This window comes from Falco peregrinus, chromosome 7, assembly GCF_023634155.1.
Source record: "Falco peregrinus isolate bFalPer1 chromosome 7, bFalPer1.pri, whole genome shotgun sequence".
Taxonomy (NCBI): Eukaryota; Metazoa; Chordata; class Aves; order Falconiformes; family Falconidae; genus Falco; species Falco peregrinus.
The window spans coordinates 72,489,565-72,510,837 of record NC_073727.1 but is presented as its reverse complement, the minus strand read 5'-3'; the positions used below and the strand labels follow the sequence as shown (position 1 = coordinate 72,510,837).

The 21,273-nt window shown below is 37.3% G+C and overlaps 1 protein-coding gene across 1 annotated transcript in view; it reads right to left on the bottom strand.

Annotated features, from left to right (window-relative positions):
• Positions 1-3,508: 3,508 nt before the first annotated feature.
• The window catches only part of FBXO9 (F-box protein 9), a 22,621-nt gene continuing 4,856 nt past the window's right edge, over positions 3,509-21,273 (bottom strand). Inside the window, exons 3-13 of the mRNA XM_055809414.1 lie at positions 20,678-20,836; positions 19,617-19,674; positions 16,637-16,736; positions 13,334-13,464; positions 10,309-10,423; positions 9,509-9,627; positions 9,128-9,218; positions 8,005-8,100; positions 7,159-7,252; positions 6,220-6,374; positions 3,509-4,896 (exon numbers count right to left, since the gene is read on the bottom strand). Of these exons, the coding sequence (XP_055665389.1) occupies positions 4,788-4,896; positions 6,220-6,374; positions 7,159-7,252; positions 8,005-8,100; positions 9,128-9,218; positions 9,509-9,627; positions 10,309-10,423; positions 13,334-13,464; positions 16,637-16,736; positions 19,617-19,674; positions 20,678-20,836 (1,227 nt within the window). The 3' untranslated portion in view covers positions 3,509-4,787. The remainder of the gene's footprint in view (positions 4,897-6,219; positions 6,375-7,158; positions 7,253-8,004; positions 8,101-9,127; positions 9,219-9,508; positions 9,628-10,308; positions 10,424-13,333; positions 13,465-16,636; positions 16,737-19,616; positions 19,675-20,677; positions 20,837-21,273) is intronic.

The following is a 21,273-nucleotide window of genomic DNA, read 5'->3' as shown; positions in this document are numbered from 1 at the left end:
GGCCCTGGCTAGGACCAATCACCTTGCCCTAGCAAACCTGGACTGCGAGCAGAAACGCCCCGAGCATGGCAGCGACTGAAACAACGATCACTGCTTTCAGACCATATGCTCTCCAAACAGCAGTTAGTTGATTTGCTTTGTCACACAAGGATGTTAAATGTTGGGTGCTTCAGATCCCATTTGGAGGCCATCCCCCTGGAGTCTAGGAAGCACACTCAGGACTGAAGGCTCCACTGAGATTCAGATACTTAAAATCCCCGTGAAGAGCTGGCCTTTCTGTTTATTCCCATTCAACCATGTTCTTGTGGATGTCTTAACAGCGCAGAAACCTAAGGGGCTGAACGTTTGGCAGGCTAAACATAATGCTAAACTATTGCTGTTGTGTTTTCTCTGTTTTTTCCTGGAAGGTTCTCTAATTTTAAATAAGCTGTAGGGAAAAATAAATATGGTTTATTAAGTACAAAAGAACACTTCAAACTGCGGCATGCCACCTAACGGCAGAACAGCAACATGGTGCACTGCTGCCAGTCAACATACATTAGGAAGCCACAACACAAAACTCTTGTTTATTACTAAGCTGCAACAACCTGCGGGGTCAGCACTACTTTGGGGAAAAATAGAAAAGCAAACGAAAAAAAACACAATCAAGGAAATTCCTTCACACACACACAAAAAAACCCAACCAAAAAACCCAAACACATTTGCAAACTAAACCAGGCAGAACTTCTGTTTTAGCAACTTTAGCAGTATCTTACCATTATGGAAGTAGAATTATATGGAAAGAAATTTACTTCAGGTGTAAATTTATCATGGAAACATACAGGGGTCACACTGCATGTACACACCTTCTCAAAAGATTCATTCATTCAGAAATAAAATGCGTGGTAAAAATGTCTACTCATCTTGGCTTTCCACATTAAAGAAGAATGTAATATGGCAGGATCTAGTCATCTTACTTTTCTTAGCTCTGCATCACATCCAGCTATTTCTGAGCATTCTGAGGCTAAATTAATAAACGTGCTACAGACATCTTAAAAAAAAGCCAGAATACCTGCAGTTGCCAAGGTAGGAAGGCTGTCAATCCTAAAAGATGCAGGAATATTATCTTCAGAAGCAGGCATGTTTCATCTTTTTTTTTTTCTATTCATACTCGGAATATGTGTTCCATAAAATCACATCACACTGTAATTTTAGCACCTATCTCATACTGCCTTGAATGATAGGTACACATCAGCATGGTGCATCTAGACACCTTCAGATGGGCAATGCGACCAGAGCTGAAAGCAGCTTTAGCTAAGAGAGAATGTCACATCCCCAAATTACACATTACACATCCCCAAATCTTCCATTCAACATACTCTAGTTTCTCTTCCAAATCCTTTGTTTCAGCCAACAATATCTAGGACTTCTGGTTTTAAGAATTATTTTCAGGATTCAGGAACTATAGTCTGGACAAGACAGAGGTAAAGGTAAAGCGCCAACTGCTCCTTTTAAGCAAAAAAAATATCCAAGTCATTTTACTGAGAAAGCTGCTGGTCTTAGCATAAAGGACAAAGCTTGAATCCAGACTGAGTGACTATCAAATGACAGTCTTTGATTTCTTTACAGATGCTAATACTAAATAACATATGTAACATTAATTTCTGAAATCCAAACTGTTTTGCAAATGTATATAAACTTTTATATTTTTCTCACCTTGGACAGCAGAAAAAACAAAACGGAAGAGCACTGCAGTAGTTCAGCCATTTTAACAATGACAGAAGTTCCCAACTACACTGGCACACATTCCAGGAGAATTTTCTTGCATTAAAAAAAATCAAAACAGACTCTATTGAATATTTTCTTTCTTTAAACAAAAAACCTTGTGGAAACACCACATAGTTTTGAAATTCTGACCAGCTTGGTTCACGGTTACAGACTGAGTCAGGAGCTGAACTTGGCAGCTGGAAAACGTCTACTGCTGGCCCTTTGCTCGGGGCACTGAATCACACCACCTACCTCCGCCCCCCACCTACAGCCCGGCATTATGCACAAAGGTTTAAGTGGTGCTAATGTCCAATTAGACTGGGTCAAATGAGCATAACATTTGAACACCTGAGCATCTTCTTGCCACAAAACTGTGCACTCTGCTGTCTGTAATACAATGCGTAAAAGAGATCTACAGCTCCAAGAACAATGTTTCTGTCACCTCTTAGTAGTCCTCCTTCCATTTTTCTAAGTGAACTTGTCTCAACTCATACAATGAACTCTTGGGAAAAAGGACTGCATAGGTGTATACATTATTCTATTATTCAAATTACTAATATAATTAGTAAAGGACAATTTCCCAGCAGTAAACCAGTTATAGCAACTAATGTCTTTATATGGTAATTAAAAGGGCAATAAAACTGAATTATAAGAACAGAGCCTCTAGCAATTAAAGCCTTGGACTCTTGAAAAACACTAGAGAGAATGAAGGAAGAGCGAGCAACTAGCCATCCATTTCTTGGCTGAAACAAGCACCATTTTAATAGTGGCACATGAAGAGACAGTGACAGTACCTGCCAATAAACCGTTTCAAAAGACAAAAAAAATTATGTATTTCTAGAAATATATAATATTTATACAAAATGTATTTATTTATATTTATATAAAATTGTATGTTTATATAAATATATAATATATATTATCTAAGCAATAATCTTATATTGCTAAATGCAGAGGAACAAGCACATCAATCACAGCTCAGTCTCACAGACAGAAGGCTCACATACTTTTCTTGGTGAAGGAACACTTGATATAATCTTAAACAATCATTGCCTGGGACTTCTGTTGAATCAACATCCGAATTTACCACAGGACATTAGCTAGCTTTTCCTTTACACCCTGAGTGTATGCCAAACACAGAAGCTGGTAAGTCGGATATGAAAAGAGCTTTCAATTGAAAGGCTCCTCTATTCCATCCAGCTTGGTTACTGGACAAGACTATACCTAAACAAATAATCGGTATAATCTTCTGATTCTTGTGACAAAAGCTGCTGACATTTCGCAGCAGACAGACTCAAATGTTTAACTTTCAACCTCAACAAAAGTGTAGGTAATTAACATCTTTCCCTGTTTACAAACTTGGCAACATTTCAAAACAAGAAGCTGATATTCTAAGCAATCATTTTTCCCTTCAGCAAGGGGAAAACAATACATTGCTAATTCAACATTCTGTTCTTACAAAGCAGTAGTGCAACTGCAGTCTAAGGACATAGGCCAAAGAAGGGCTGTAGGCAGTCTTATTAGACTAGCTAGAAAAAACACCAAGTTTCAGACATACACATCCTTATTCAGAACTCATGTACCTGAAAGCTTCTGTACTTTTGTCAGATAACCTGCAAGTAGTGTAATAAAAAGTCATTAAGAGGTTAATTCTACCTGTCGATCTTGCCTAGCATGTAATTTATGCATGGTAGCTCCTAACTAATCATCTTTAACTATATGAAAATAATGATTTCTTGGCAAAATAAGAAATTGCAAGGGATTGCATGTTCAAAATAATGATTTATTGATGTATTTTTAATCATGTAGCTCCTTGCAAAGATACACATTATAAATTATGGAACAAGTATAGTTCTTTCCACAGCTTTCACATTTTAGTCCTCAAGTCCAGGTCAGTATTTTGAAATGAGATGTTCAAAGGTAAGTTATGCAAAATGGCTTTAAAAAACTACACTAAAAAGCTTCAGTTCTTTCAGAATTCAAAATACATATATAATAAGCGGCATTACAGTGTCTGCACTACACCCCCAAGCGATATATGCAGGAGAAGCAGCATACAGTACCTGCAACACACCTCAAGGTACACTTCATGATTAGCAGTATACAGCACCTGAACATCTACAGCAGCCTCAAAATTTATCTTAGTACAACAAATGCTCAAAGGGTTTACAGCATCTGTAGCAAGGTTAGATGAATGATAACACATTACAATCACGTGCAAGTGAGCCCTGCTTACCTGTGCATTCAGACCAAGCAGTACACACCAGCATTTCACCATTGCACTGTGACGCTCCCCAAGCAGAGCCACATACCCTGCAAACTTGTCCCACAGTGCACGAGAACAACTCATTGCCCATATCCCTCTCCCCTTCATGCCCACTCTGTCAAGAAGGCAGGCTCCACTGAACTTCCATCAAGATTAAATTACATTTATGACCAACTGACATCACTGCATTAGTGGGGATGTACCTCTGCAGTTAAATTTTATACTTCATGCTTGCTTGCCCTAGACTCTTTTTCTTAAGCTTGATGTTGACAAAATGCCAGACCTTAAAGGCAAACAAAGTAAGTTTAATTACGTTTTTAAAGAAGACATTTATTCAAAGTTCTTTTGAGTCACACAGTTTAACAGATATAAGACAACTTTCTCCCCTTCACATTTCAAGCCCTCACCAGAGACCACACACACTGTCCCATGGACAGTGAGATTTTCCTGTAACAATTCCATTTGGACAAACCAATGTCCAGGCAGATGAAGACTGATATTTTAAGCAGACTGATTTATAAAATCTGTTTTAAAAAAAACAAACCAAAACAAACAATAAAACTTTGCTATCAAATTCTTGTCACAAAGGATTTTAATAGCCATAGACTTGATCTCAAAATAAAACCCCAGCCAATCACAATCAAACAGAACATACTGCCTTCAAGAGTTTCCCCAGAATTTTAAAATGTTCCAAATATATACACATTTATAGCTTAAGTGCTCATAAGCTACAACCTTTTATTCATGCAAGAGTTGTGAGAGGAATAGGTGTTTCTTAGAGCGGCTTTTCTGAAAATGCAGTAAAACTCTTCACTCGTGCAAAGAACAAAGGGGTGTACATTTTGTCAATGTCGAAAGTAGTAACAGCCGTCTCACCAGTCGATCTGCAAAGGGTATTGTAAAAGTTAAATTAGGCACAAATTGCTGTTAAGTCCCTCAATAATGCAATCATGTTCCACAATACAGTGTGTACACCATACTACAGCTGAATTTGTCTTTCATACTGCCTCATTCTGAAAGCATCTGAACATTGGCCAAATCACACTACGTAGAATACGCTTCTATTTTAATATCAAAGAAACCAATTTCCCCTTACATTCTTATTATTAGCTCGAACACTTGAAACAGCGCAGGATGGCACTCAAATCATTACATTAATATCAAAGTAAAAAAATCCCCTTTCATTTGTTTTTACTTTGAACCCTGATTCAGAATGCAGAGTGACAGCAAAAACTTGTGTTTACAAAACTTTTAAAAGAAACCTAAGTATGTCCAAACATCAGTGACAAAAAGCATACTTCCTCCTAGCTGTGCCGTATACTTATCTTAATTCTAGTTTCCAAAGGACACCAGTATACTGAGAGGTACAACAGAACCTGAGCAGTACAGAGACTTCATTCTGAAAAGAATGTGTGTGATACTGCCACTTCTCCGTAAATCAGGTATGAAAATATTAGGTTTTATAAAAGCCATTTTTCTGTTTATGGAATTTACCTATACTCCCAACCAGCAGTAGTTTACTTCCTAGATTTTATATACTTACAGCTCAATAGCTGAGCTATGCCCCTGTAAGAACACTGAATACAGAGATTAAGACTGGAAGACAAGGCCTAAATCCATCGTAAATGCCAACATCAAACATCTGCACAGCCAACTTGCCAGTAATTTATAGGGTGTCAGGTGCACGAACAGTGGCTATGGCTCTTGCTTGGTTAGTATCAGAACAGCTGGTCACACGCCCACATTTTGCACTTCTGGATTATAGTTTGTAAATGTTACAGTTCGCACATGATGGGTGCAGACACTTCTACCCTGCACATCCACACAGGAAAAGAAATATACCTTAATGAATGTATGTTTTCTACACGCCTTTACTAGCACCACACTAAGTCATTTAACCCTGATTTAGTTCTGAGGTCATTCAAACACTGTGTATAAATCCTTTAAATGGCTAAAATGCTGCAGTTCCACCACTCGGGAAACTTCCTATACCATTATAAAAAGTTACCAAACCTTGCGATTTCTTAAAGTAAAAGTTCATTGCAATTTATCAAATCAGGACCAGTTACTGTTTTCAGAACATTTTGTTGAAGCCTCCTAAGTCTCACAGTCCTTATATCTTCTGTACTTAGTATCGGGCAAACTAATGTCACCTGTGTTTCTATAGTTAAGTATCCTTCTTTGAACTTAATTCTCCATTTACTTACTTGTAAGTTATGTGACAAGAATGATGTATCCAGACAAGTTTGTTGAACCTCTGGCGCCCACTGGAGCACAGCTGCAGTCCTACATGAAAACTGTGATCTGTTTCTTGCGCAGGAACACGGCGGAAATACCTGTATTTGTGGTAGTCAACTGGTTTCTGTGCAAAGAGAAAAGAAGTTTCATGACCTATAAAGAGCAAACACATTGTGCAACTATTTATCCTGAGGCCTAAGTAACTGTAAGAACAGATTGTTAAACATTCACACGTAAAAGCAAGTACTGGTATTCCTTGAAAACACATCAATTTAGATGTGAATTATGGAAGAAGTTTTCACAGAAAGTAAGGTAAGCATGGAGGACACCACCCAAACTACGCAAACTCACTGTAAAGTAATGTTAAGACTTCTACATCTTCACAACTTTCTCTTGACAGACACTTTGTTAGTCAGAAAATTTTGTGATATAAGTTTGTTGACCAAATCATTCAGAGTTCAATTAATGAGCACAGCTTATTTAGTTCTATTTAATGCTGTGTAACGTAAGTGCACACAGTCAAAACTGATCTACAAAAGCGACCTCTTCATCCTTCCCTCCTGTTAACAATGCTAACAAATTACCTAATAGGGCCCCGCATGGCGATTAAGTCTAAGAGGGAGGAGAACCGCTGCTCAAATGCAAACCAGATACTTATCTGTGTTAATAAAAAGATTATTAACATATAATCTTTTAATAAACAATAAACACAGATTTGGGGAAAAAAAGTAAGACAAATCACCATGCCTGTTTCTATTTTACTTTTAAACCATTAAAAAAAATTAATTCCATTTTTCAATCCTCTGGTATAATCTTCAGGTGACTTTAAAATATTCAGTCTGAGAAAAGAACTTATTAAAAAGCCCCCTCCGTAAACTATTTTTCCTCTATTCTATTCTGTTACCTACCTCTTCCTTTTTCTTCATTATTACAGCAAATACTTTGGTTTGATTGTCTGTTTCCTGGGAAAGGCGATAATGGCCAAGCAAGATTGCATCTGTTCTGGAAGGTTAAGAGGAGGACAGTGTCAAGGACACAAAAATATTCTCTGTCACAAACATCAGCAATGAAAAGAAGACAGGCTGCATATCATAATTAAGGAAACCATTTTTTATTTCCATTTAGTAAAGTACCAGCCTCACTGACGATATCAAATGACGAAAAAATTTTTGAAAGTTGCTTTTAATTTTGCCGGATGGACAGTGAAGTTAAGTTAGCCAGTTCTACCCAGCCTACTGCTAAATGTTTTCGGCCTTTGGGTGAACAGCTCAAACCTGTTCTGAAGTTGCAAACAATTTTATATGGTTTTAACAAGGCTGTGCAAACATCAAAAAGAAATCAAGCAATAATTCAGTCATATCCCACCAAAATCTTCACTTTCCTTCAAAAAGTCATGGAAGTGTGAGAAGGCAGTCAATAATAAAAAGACCATTTTTAAAAGGATTCTAAAACCACCAAGGTAATAGCATGTATTCTTTCATCTACTTCCTTTAAAAGTTTAAGATCACATAACCCGCAAAGGAAATCTAATTACAGTACCAGGACCTTAAAATGAAAGATACCTTTGCGTAAAGACCAAAATTTTTCTAGTTCTCAGAAGAGAACTATAAACATCTATAACACAATACAAATAACATTGTACATTTACTTTTATTTTGCTAAGCCGGAACACAGAGTCCAAGACAAAAGTAATTAGAAATTGCCAGGTAAAAGTGAGATGAAAACTGTACAGCAAAGTATTTTATTTCAATAACCTTGTATTTTTAGTCCGTAAGCGAGGAACTATAGATGGAGGATCTTCAGGAGTTGTTAGCATCATAACTTGACCATCTGGAAAGAATCTCAAATATCTGCAAAAAATAATTATACAATAAAAACCTAGAAAACATATCCTTTTTCTGTTGTGGTGTTGTTGGTTCTTTTTAATTACAGGATATTTCCCAGAAAGATACAAAACTTACTAAGTAATAGGATTTGAAAACGCATTTCTTCACATGTGATATAACAAAGGGATCAGAAATCAAAAGAGAGTTTTGAAGATTAAGAGATCAAGTTATGAACAGTTATGAAAGAGGACAGAAGTTCAAGAGTTTTGTCAAGCAAGGCAGCTTGTGACAGCAAGGCAGCTATCCTGGAATCAGAACTGACCTCAAGTAAGAGTCTCCATTCCCAGCATGGATTGACACAAATCCAACAAAACCTTAAGTACAGTATCAGTACAGAATGGACAATGTTATAAGGACTTTTCCAGGTTCTGAGATCTGATCAGTTTTTACAGTACTTTGATATTCTGATGATGATGCTTGTGAGACTACAGAAATAGCCACAAGATTCGATGGCATCTATTAACAGTTTCCAGCCTCAGAAGTGACAACAGAATGGAACAATATAACGCTGGGAACAGCAAGATGAAGAACGGCAAAAAAACAGGCTAAGGAAACAAATGGCGAAGTATTTACAGCAAATTAAGAAAGCCTAGCCTCTTTATTATTTACAGTTGGTTACAAGTAAGCTAAAAGACAATTCTTGTATAACCACTTGTTTCCCCTTTACTGAAAAGAATTCTTGTATCAGAAATTTAAAGCAGAAATGATTTGGGGAAAGAAATCTGTAGATGAGTATTACTGTTGTTACTGTTTAAGTTTTATCCACATTAAATTGTGCAACTGAGGATGAAATGTGTTTCCAAGTCCATCTCTAATTATCACAATAAATCCTATTTATTAAGACCAATTCTCAAAAACTACACATAGCTTTACACACAGTAGTAGTTCCATTGAGTTTTACAGTATGATTAATGTTTGTGATATCAGGGATTGGATTTAAAGAACTTAAGAGAGAGAAACATTTCACTCACTCATTGTACTACAGTTCTACCTGTAATATTCCACTTGGTGCCACGCTCTATAGAAACCATCAAGAGATTGTTCTCCTTGACGTATGTATTTTGTCTTGCTGATATATACACCTATAGGAAAGGAAGATACAAGTATATGAACAGAATAAAGTACACAAAATATTTAAGATGGAAAAAACCAGTAATCATTTTGAGTTTACTTTTGTTACTCAGATATGTGAAAGTTATTTTCCTCCCTTGCACCTTTCCCTTCTCTTTACAGATATTCTACAGATTAAAAAGCCCTAACAAATTCAGATTAAGTCTAACAACATCATAACATCATACCCTTCTTGGTTACTTTTGTCATGGGTTACATGCAGTAAACGAATGACAAAACTATTTCCAAAAGTACACCTTACCATCAAATCGAACGCGAGGCCTTTCCAAAAACATTTCCCTCCAAGAGGCATACGGAACAAGTTTATTGCAGCTCCTGCCCCATATTTTCAAACAGACTTGATGCCAGATTTCCGGATCTCTAGTGAAAATGAGAAAAAAAGCAAATCCCGTAACTTTCCTGCAAACCTTGTTTAGCTTTTATATAGTAAAGTAAAACTCCCATTATTTAGTCTGGATGCAACCAAAAGAAACTTCCTTGAACAACAGTAGTTCATAATTTAAAATCATTATTTTACTTAATCCTGGAGTGTTTCAAGCCACTTCCTCCTCCCAGTGAAATTCAAGAACACAATGCCATTTTCAGCCAAGTACAGAACAACACTGCAGCAGCCTGGCACTTTGTGTGAGCATATGAGGATGACAACACAACAGACGTTATTTTTGAGACTTTGCAACTCTTGACTTTCGAACAAGGTAAAGCAAGTAAGACTTTCAGCAACATTTTTTATTACAGTGAAGTCATCCATCTAACATACCATTTAGTGGTGTATTCAAAAGCTGATTAATGCTGTGGGGGGCATAACAGGAAAACTCCCATGGGAAGAAAAAGCAGGACATAGTCCTACGTGTACTGTTTAGCAGCTTAACAGCAAAAAAAAAAACCAAAACACCAAAAAAATCCACCTTTCCAACACAGACAGTTTTGCTCTACTGACTTATTCATCTCTACATACTGTTCAAATATGCTTGAGCATAAAAAGCTCTTTTGTCTTCCTTACAGCAGAAAGAAGCTTCACTTTCGATAAGTTATCTACAATACCTGGCGCAAATGTAAAATCCTCGACAAACAAGTGATAATTGCTCTAATGATCTTAGGTCCAAGTCACTCGAAACGACCCATCGGAAAATGTACATTAGTACTTCCATAGGCAACACTGCAAAGAGTAAACAAATCCTTGTTAGATGGTAACCCACAGATCAACAGGTTATCTAAAATTCCAGGTTTGACAATTACTGAAATTCTGACTTTCCATAAAAAATCCTGTTTTTTCACACTGTAGCCAAATGTCAGCGAACAAAAAAATGTATCTTTAATTTTAAAAGTCACTATATATTAGAAAAAAGTTGCATAACAAAAGAACAAAAATCAAGAGCTGGAAGTGCATTATGGTAAGGTGACAGGAAGACTATAAATATCCAGAACTGTAAGATGTTATACCAAAAATTCCACATAGACATTGCACATCCACAGTGCCTGTGAAGCAGTATTTTCTTCAAACTGACCTAGTGTGTTAACATTACCTCAAAGCACACTGCTTTTGCATGACATGCTAAATAAGCTCTGGTCAGGTTCAGTATTGCATAGGAGGTCTTAAAACAACATAGCCACTATGGAATTTATATGATATCACACTGTTTTGTGGCGCAGATCCAGTGGTTGGGAATGGTATAACACAGCTTTGTCATATTGAAAGTTTTTTTCTAATGTAATGCAAGATAATGACAGAATCTTTATCAAAGCACCACCACAAGATCATATGATAATTTTCCTAGCATTAAAAATTCAGCAAAAAAGTTCTGGAATACTAAGCCGTATTTTGCCTAGTAGCTTTCTGCCTCCCTAAGTTTCCTCTGTTGTTTCAGCTGGGTATAGTTTGTTTACTGATCTTATACCATCAGGAATTACACTTCATTTATTTTCAACTACTGCTGCTTTCCAGAGCCTACAGCTTCAACTGTATCACCACATGCACTAAAGACTTGATGATTTTACTCAGTATAACTGAATAAACTGCTTTGAGATCAAATGGAGAAAACAGCAAGAGTAGCGCAAAGGTACATTAAACGGTAACTAGCTAAAAAAAATATGGTAGAGACTGCAATTTAACAGAATTCTTATTTTTACTGAAAAAATACGCTTCTTAAAAAAACCTGCATTGCTGCACTCCCACAAATCCAACAAGACTGTTTTTGCTATAAAATCTGATGAAACTTGAGTTTCACATTTCACAATACTAACATGGTAAAAAGTACAGACATTACATGGGCCACCAGTTTCTGGATTCATTTAATACACATTTTGTTTCATGAATCTCACTTAATTTATGTTTTATTATTGAGAAGTCACAAATTTGCTATATTGCCTATATTTGCAACCATTAAATTAATGTTCCAGTATAAACAAAAGTTGTGCAGATTATTGCTACAAGGTACAAAACAGTCTCTGTCAGCTGAGGAGCTCTTCGGTATATGAACTCTCGGTGCCTTGCAGAATGGGAGAAACAAAGGCTTAAAAATCTTTTATTAATGCTAGCAGGTCTACATCTTCCATTTTGATAGTTACGAGTCAGTAATGATCAAAAATCAAAAAGCCTTTGATTGTTTATTTCATCATCCATGTTTCTAAGTTTCTAATAAACCAGGGATTGTGAAGACACTTTGCTTCAGATACTTGGCACACCCTGTAAAAAAATATTACAGTATTTCTGGTGAAGAATACTATCTTGGTCCTAAGCTTTACTCATGTAAAAGAAAACTGCTAAGAAAAATTACTCATATACTAGGGAGGGGAAGTAAATATATTCAGTATGTCAGTTACATAGCAGAGGTTCGATTCTGTCCTGTACTAATGATTAACCAGTATTCTAAGATTATGAATGTCAATAAAATGTAAAATGGAACAGAGGAAATCAGTTCAGCCAAATCCGCTGCTTCACATTGTTTCAGTTTTCCTTGGGCTGCTGAGTTCCATGACTATTGTACTACTGTGGTGACCAAGGGGGATGCTTTCCAGCCTACTAACTTTTGAAGCAGACATCATGATTTTAACAGTTTTCATTCCACTATAAAAGAGTCAGTAAACAAGACACTGTAGCACAGGACTGGCAGGAAGGCATAAAATAAAACTAGAAAGAGACTTAAGATTGCTGCTCAAAAGAGACATCTCCTGAGATCATTTTATAGTAATGTTTATAACATCTTGACTTTACTGGCAAAAAAACCAAAAAATGCTTTCTCAAGCGTACAACGTCACAGTTGTTAAAGTAAAAATAAAATTTTAAAAAACTTGCATATGCTTCTACTTGAACAGCGTGCTACATTTATTTTATTTTCCTTCCTTGAAGCAGAAGAGGAGATCAGGCCAAGATTTCCAAGAGCAACTCATAATTTGGGATGCAAAACACACATGCTTTAAGGCATCTGATTTTAAGAGAGTTTATAGCTTATATATGCTCTCTACAATTTAGATATCATAAGGAAGTCTCAGTATGACTGCCCTAGAACTAAAGCACTGAAAATCATTAACCTCCAAAAGCCTTTCTAGCTATACTATATAGTCTTGCTGAACCTGAAAACATATTTGTTGTAAAAATCTGATACAGGATCAGATAAAAAAAGGAAATGCAAATATGTGTATTATTCACAGGACAACTGTCTCTTATTCACACTGAAGAATTGTTGTAAGTATTTGCAAACCAAACAGGAAAAAACCCACATTTCACTTTTTCAATATGAACTGGAATGAAAACTGGAATACGCTTACTTTAGCAAGTCTGTTCCTAGAAGTTGCATACTTTGAAGTATGACTCTGATCCTGAAAAATTCTATATAGTAGTAGCACTATATGGAAAAGCTTGTGTGACAAAGGCAGATTCACGTATGAGAAAAAGGTATGTTCAGCTGATGATCCTTCTTCCTTCACATCTAACTATAACAGTAAATAAAGACATACTGTGTGTATTTCTTTAAAGGTGGCTTTACAATGAAGGAGATAAATGTTGTAGTAGAGTGAACATCTCCATAAATTTTGCCTCTGAACTCTTACAGTGTATCTTAACTCGTACCTGAGATATGGGTCTGGCTGACATCAACCTCAGGCTGACAAAGTTTGACTGAAGATTCCTGAAGAGTTAACTGCTGCTGGAAATCCGACAGGAGATCAGCCATTTTGTCATCCTCTTTGTTATCCTCAACACTAGAAAAGGGGGAATGCCAACACTGTGATACTGGACAAAACATACCAACAGATGTCGTTATCTTGGCATCAATCCACTGTCTTACCCTCAATCAATATAGTTGTTTCCTGTATGGTTTTAAAGCAACCTCATTTTATCACACAACAAAAGAACTACTGCCATCTTATGAAGTTCATTTAGATTTTCCTGGAATCCATCTGACAGCAACAACTTTTTATTTCATGTAATTCCAATTTCAGTTTCTTTTCGGCTTTTAAAGTACACTCTTTTTAGTGAAGTCACTGAAGAATTGCTTGACCACAAGAAAAGTCAAACCTCATCCTTTACTTTGCCTGAGATAAACTGCATGCAGGAAATAAATTATCACTGATGGAAAGTTATGTTTTGTAATCCTTGTCACGATGTAAGATACTGAAAACAATGAAGGAATTTCTAATTTTTTTTACTTTTGTGTTATTCACTGAAGCGTGATCTTCAGTGAATTTATTCATCAATAACTTTTCACGAATCCTGTAAACAGGCAGAGAAAAAAAATTTCAGGAGCAAGAACAAGGTAGCAGAACAGAAACAATACACTTGCTATTGGGCAGTAAACTTGAAAGATTACTAAGTGATAAAAGAACATTACCACATTCAAAAAAACCTAAATCTAAGTTGTATGCCATAATATGATCCTTTAATAGCTGCATGCTTGCTTGCACCAAGTAACCACAAACTACACAACTCTCCTTGATCTCATTACAAAACATTTTTCCTCTGACTTGGTATATAAGCTAGCTAAGAAATCTTCCAGTCACTTTTTAATATTATTCAGTTCTCCTCTAAACAAGCTTAATAGAATGAGCTGAGAATATAAGCAAGCAAATAGCAGACCTACCAATGGGTTTTACGGTATTATAGAGAAGACAATTATGTTTGGGCCTGTCATAACTAAGACTACAGTAAGATGCTGCACTCAATATACACCTTTATTTTGATGGAATGCAACAGCCAGTCCCAGTACCTACAGGCCATGTTATAAATTGTTTTTTTCAGATAAATTGTGTATTTTTTTTTCTTACCAAGATTGTATTAAACACCTAAAATAGTAATTCAGACAGCAAAACCACCACAACTAGAATCTCTTCAAAAAACACACCTCTACGAATACTGCTTTATAGACAACTAAGAGCACTGGCTGGTTTTCCCTCACTGTCACATAGTTCTAGGAACATTTACAAAACTGAATGAAAATTCATAGCATCATAAAATCATTTACGTTGGAGAAGACCTTTTAAGATCGAGTCCAACCATTAACCTAGCACTGCCAAGTCCACCATTAAACCATGTCCCTAAGTGCCACATCTACACGTCTTTTAAATACCTCCAGGGATGGTAACTCAACCACTTCCATGGGCAGCCCGTTCCAGTGCTTGACAGCCCTTTTGGGGAAGAAATTCTTCCCAATATCCAATCTAAACCTGCCCTGGTGCAACTTGAGGCCATTTTCTCCTGTCCCATCACTCGTTACTTGGGAGAAGAGACTGACACCCACCTCACTACAGCCTCCTTTCAGGTAGTTGTAGAGAGTGACAAGGTCTCCCCTGAGCCTCCTTTTTTCCAGGCTAAACAGCCCCCGTTCCCTCAGCCGCTCCTCATAAGACTCGTGCTCCAGACCCTTCACCAGTTTTGTTGCCCTTCTCTGGACACGCTCCAGCACATCAACGTCTTTCCTGTAGTGAGTGGCCCAAAACTGAGCACATTCAAAGTGCGGCCTCACCAGTGCCGAGTACAGGGGGATGATCACTGCCCCAGCCCTGCTGGCCACACTGTTTCTGATACAAGCCAGGGTGCTCTTGGCCCTCTTGGCCACCTGGGCCACTGCTGGCTCATATTCAGCTGGCTGTCAACCAATGCCTCCAGCTCCTTTTCTGCCAGGCAGCTTTCCAGCCACGCTTCCCTAAACCTGTAGCATTGCAAGGGCTTGTTTTGACCCAAGTGCACGACCTGGCACTGAGCCTTGTTGAACACCATACACTGGCCTCAGCCTATTGATCCAGCCTGTCCAGATCCCTCTGCAGAGCCTTCCTGCCCTCAAGCAGATCAACACTCCCACCCAACTTGGTGTCAGATAGGCTTGATGAAGGGAGTATGGAAAAGGACGCTAAAATACAAAAATAATCCTATGAAAAACAAGATTTTTACATGGCTGTATTTTGTCATCCAGTGCTTTTCCTAGTGCACAAATGCACAGCAAAGATTTCATGCTAGCAATGCATTCAGAACCTGAAGTAACAGATGTGAATAAAGCACTTGGCTCATCTTACTCTTTTTTTTTTTTATACTGAGTCAACAACTGCATTGAAGCTGTCCTGCCCTGGGTCAACACAACTGAGCTATAATACCACACAGACAGGGGTGTACTTTCCTCTTTTATTTTCAGTTTTAAATTTTTGATTTCTCATGGCTATCAGCAGCATCTATGGCTGCTATCAGTAAGCACTGAATTGGGAAGCTCTGTTTCATAAGCTTGTCTTCACTACACTATCTGAGCTATAACAAGTTTTGGGCCTAACGTGAATCAAGTTAGGCCAACCTTAAACCGCTACACATCTGTTGTGCTGAGGCTAGGAGTATTCTGATGCTTGTAATGATGAAAGGCTAGACTACTCAGTTTACAGTCTATGAGCTTCCAAATATATTGCTCTACTTGTTGGAAATGCTCCCACTTGGCTCTGTTAGCACAAGAGCAGTAGTATATTCCCCTGCTTAATTATGACACTTATTCCATGGTAGCAATCTTTTTCCTCATCTTTTCTCCATTTGCAATTTTGTTGATGATTGTAAATGTATAACTCATAAATATGAAAATCAGAAATCAAAATTAATAAACTGACTGGTGCTTCTTTTTCTTAAGAAACAATCTAACTATCTGTAATCCTGCCACTTGAATTTAACTAGTTCCAAACAAGCCTGTTACCTTCTTTGAACTAGACTACAGAAAAACCCTCCTTGGACTAATGCATCTGTAAACTTTCTATGAAGCATTCTATTCAAATGAAAGCAGACAAGTTTTCCAAATGTTAAGAGACTTACAACTGTGTTATCACAGTACAGAATTCTTATGTTTTAGAAACAAAATTTCAAGTTTTAGTACTCTTATGCACTTAATTAGCAAATTTTCATACTTACCACCTCTTTCCAACTCCATCACCATCTGGGGACCTTGTATAGGTGATCTTAAACTCTATGTCAGGTACAAGCTGCATGGCTAGACGATAAAACTTGATAGCTGAAAATAAAGGTTTAACGTTTAAACGTGTCTGATGCCTATACTGGCTTATTAAGGCAGATTTTTTTTGAGAGAGATGACTTCAGCTAAAAGCACTAAAAAGGTGGAAAATGCCTTTGCCTAGTAGTAAATCTTACTTAGTCTAAACTGATTAGGTTTCAAATCAATACAGAAGAGAGGCACATAAGCACCTATTTTCAAAACTAAAAACTTCATGTACTCTTTCAGAGTAAAGAACTCTCTCAGTAGTGTTTCAACTTTTACAGATTTACCTTAACTACTATAAATTCAATTACGGAATACAAAATTTTACATTAAAATATTGCGAAGTCCTGATTTTGTTTGTTGCGCAGCACTTACAAAGCATTCCTAACAAGCCATAAAGATTTTAGGCATTATATTCAGAAGTAACGATGAGGAACATGAAAGAGAACTTTAAAGATGATGCAGGTACTTTAAATCCCCAGTACAGTACAAACAGTCATTCAGACATACACAACATTATAAAGGTGAGAAAGATCAACAAAATACTATTGTAATTTTAAAATTTCAACAACAGACACAAACCAAGTAAATTTTACTGTGGCAAAACCCTGGAAACTACAGAAGGCACAGAAGCAAGCCCACGCAAAACAGTGAGTGAGGAACCTCACTGGAGGAAAGCAGCCTTTTCAAAAAGCTATGTAGCAAGCACAAGACTATGGGGCATGAAAGAAAAACTGACAGATTGGGTTTCTTCCAGCATGCAGAGAAAGTACTTCTGCCTTTAACACTCCAAAGATGCTACGAAAACTGAGCAGAGAAATAGACCCAGGAAAATCACCCTGTGGGAACAAACTGTTATTTAAACTGTAGAACGTCTTTTTTGAGTTAACTCTGTGGGTCCCTCTTAATTTAAGCAGATTCATTGTATCCACAGTCTCTTTTAATACCACTGTTAAGATGTACTTACACATCTGTTTGTATTCCTGCATGGAAATACCAAGATCAGAGGGCAACTCTCCCTCAGTTTGGACCTTAAAAACCAAACCCAAAGTAAAACACCAGTGAGATGGAGCTCAGAATATGACACAGTAATGAGTCTCAGAAGCCTGAGCTTGGGCAAGTAAGCATTTCTATTTCCTTAAATTTATGTCAGGGCTGCTGACTGACAAGTAATATCCTTTGGCTGGGGAGGATGAGGAATACCAGCAGCCAGCTAAACAGAGATCAGTCTCAACTTTAGCATTTAATCTTGCAGGAAGGCCTGTACTGTACTTAAACATGAGCAAGCTGGTGCATATAACTGTCTCACAAATGTCAAGTATCAGCAGATTTCAGAAGCAGGCTGAAATGCCAGCTGGATTCTGGTGACATGGGCCAGGTCAGCAGATAAAAGTTTGGTCTGAAAACAGGTGTCCCAACACATGCTCAGCAATGTATCTGTGTCTGGCTTAGGACCTTGTCTCTAAGGTCTCATATAGATGTATGTGTAGAAACAGTTTAGTTTTGTTTCTTTAAGTCTCAAACCAAATTTAACTAAGAAAGAATGGATTCGTATTCAAGCAATCCAAATGCCTAATATGCCTTTGTGAATGCAACTGTTAGATGTTACTACTTGTCTACCGCTATGTTTAACACACAAGAAACGCACTCAAGCAGATGAATCTATAGCTTTCATTTTATACATACATGTTTATATACACAATATTTAAATAGACTGCTTTCCTTCCATATTTTTTAAGATCATTTGGAAATTTTTGATATGAAAGAACCTTCACCACCTACTGCATGATTTCCAAAATGGTAGATTACATATCTGATTTAGTCCTAAAGTCTTTTTTTTTTACTGCGCAGTTAATTTTACACCCAACACACAAAATATCTTAGCCCAAAGTCATTCTGCCTTGTAAAAACATGTAATAAATTAGAAACTGAAATAACTAATTTTATTACCTACTGGGGACTCATATTTTTCTCAGTTCATTTGAGATCTGGAACAACCACCAGAAATCCCTTGCAAGGGAAGGAAAACTCCCATGATAGAGAGGAAATTTTGTATTCAACAGGTGGCTGAATTCAGGAGTTTCCAGAGTACTCTCCGTTCTGCTTATCTTGACATATTTTGCACCTGCACTTCAACCAAGGTAGCCAAAGCCTCTAGTGGATGAGCAGGATGGCACAGATGCTCTGTGTTCATTTTTATTTTTTTTTCATGAAAGAAACAGAAAACTGGTATCTCCACTACTGACCTATAGGACTTGAAGTTAGGATGGACTTCTTGCTCTATACATTCTGAAAAATACCGATGAGGAACAAAACTTTGAATTTCCATTTCTACAAGTGCTGACAGCAAGAGGACAAGCAAGCTCAGCATCTCAAATATTTTTGGCAAACCTCACAAAGTAATTTAAACATTCACTTCAGGAATTCTTAAACAAGCCATACTGTGTAAATTAAAAGAATAAAACCAAAAGTCAAAGTCAAACAACAAAACGTTCCATGGATTAAGTAGTTCTGTTTAAAGTGGAATGAAGAAAACTGTGAGCACAGAAAATATACTATATTACCTTGATTAATTACTATGCTTATTCCATGTTATAAAAGTCATATAAAGAAGCATGCTATATGAAGAAGCAATTCAGTGCTTGATTAAATTACCAGATTTCAAGATGTCTGAAAGTTCAAAGTTCTTTCTTTGATCTCACTTCAGCTTCTCTTCAACCTCAGAATTGTGATATGATGGTTCCTATTAGCCAGTCTGTCTGCTTATCCAAACAACTGAGCTCTCAAATTACTATTAGCCTGCTGTTTAAGTTCACTGGCATCATACAGGCTTGCACATAAATCAGTGGTAGACTCCACTGCAATAAGGGTGTTGACTGTAGACTTCCATATTACCTTCATAAAGGGCTCCATTTTGTTCTTCTTCCACGGCCTTCAGGAAAAGTTCTTTTGCCTGTGTAACAAATTACACAGAACACTCATAAATTTCTTACGAATACAAGCACAATGTCACTTGACTTAGAATTATTTTTCATCTTACCTACTGTACTCTATGAAGGAGATTAATAGAATAATTCCATAGAGTGAGAAGACATATTCATGTGCTACAAGCCATAACTGAAATTCCCAATCAACAAACTATCCATGTTCCTGTTGCTCACCCCTTAGCTAGTCTTTCAGAAAGCAGACTGCGAAGGTGACACAAAGCCAAGCGTAAAAACTAGAAAAATCAGTGTGGGACTACAGTAAGACATTAGTATGGAGACAACGGGTGTCTTGGTTTTGTCTGGGATAGAGCTAATTTTCTTCTTGGTGGCTAATGCAGTGCTGTGTTTTGGATTTGGTACGGGAACAGTGTGGTCTGGGACTTCTTGGTTTCTCTGGTCTTGCCAGTGAGAGGGCTGGAGGGGCACAGGGAATTGGGAGGGGACACAGCACAGCCGGGTCAGCTGACCTGAACTAGCTGAAGAGGTATTCCATACCACGGGACATCAAGCTCATACATAATCTGGGGTGGGGGGGTCGCCGGGGCCTGCAGATCACTGCTTAGGGACTGGCTGGGCATCAGTCAGCGGGTGGTGAGCAGCTGTGCTGTGCGTCACTAGTCTTTCTCCCTTCCCTTTGGATTTCATTCCTCTCCCCTTCTCCCTCTTTTTCATTGTAACTATTATTGTTGTTATTAAAATTATTGGTCTTTAGTTTTTATTTTATCTCAGTTGTTAAACTGTTCTTATCTCACAACCCTAGAGCTTTACATTCCTTTAACCCCTTGGGTGAGGGGGGAGTGAGCAAGCAGCTGTATGGTACTTAATTACCAGCTGGGGTTAAACCACGACAACAGGTTAATCACCTCTGTTGTTCCTCTAGATTTAATTAATCATTAGCTTTTAGAGTAGTTATACTGCAACACTAACACGAACACAAAAATCCCCAAATTACACATTAGTTTTTTGTACCTTTTCCTCTTTTGCTATCTCCTGTTTCCCTCTGGCATCTACAGACTTTACTCCAGGTCCTCTTGAAGATGCTCTGCATGGCAGAGGTTCCAACCCACTAGAACTCATACCAGGGGCAAGCTCAAACATCCACTGAGCTCTGAACATCTGAAGCTCTGCCTAAAAAAATCCCATTAATTCTGACTTAGTACCACATATTCAGACGGTACAACTTCTAAGGAGAAATTATGAAGTACAAACACAAAAAAAGAACTTCAAAATTATGCTTTACACTTCTAACTTAGTTTCAGTGAGTCTAGACACAGCTGCTTTTACAGTAAATTTAACATAAAGTGCACAAGGACTTGTTCAATCTCATTCAATAACATAAGTGCTTTTATCTATACTAGAAGAAAAAGCGATGTTTCAAGAAGTGGTTGTTAGTACTACAGTTATGACCTAAGACTCCATTAAAAAGTATTATTTCTGGACATGATGTTTGTTCTTGTTTATGCAGTTATCTCAAGCAAGAAGTCAACTAGCTCTTGAAATTAAAATTTAGAAAACCTGATTTTTTGTACATAAGGATACTGAGCTTTATGACAATCAAGACTGTA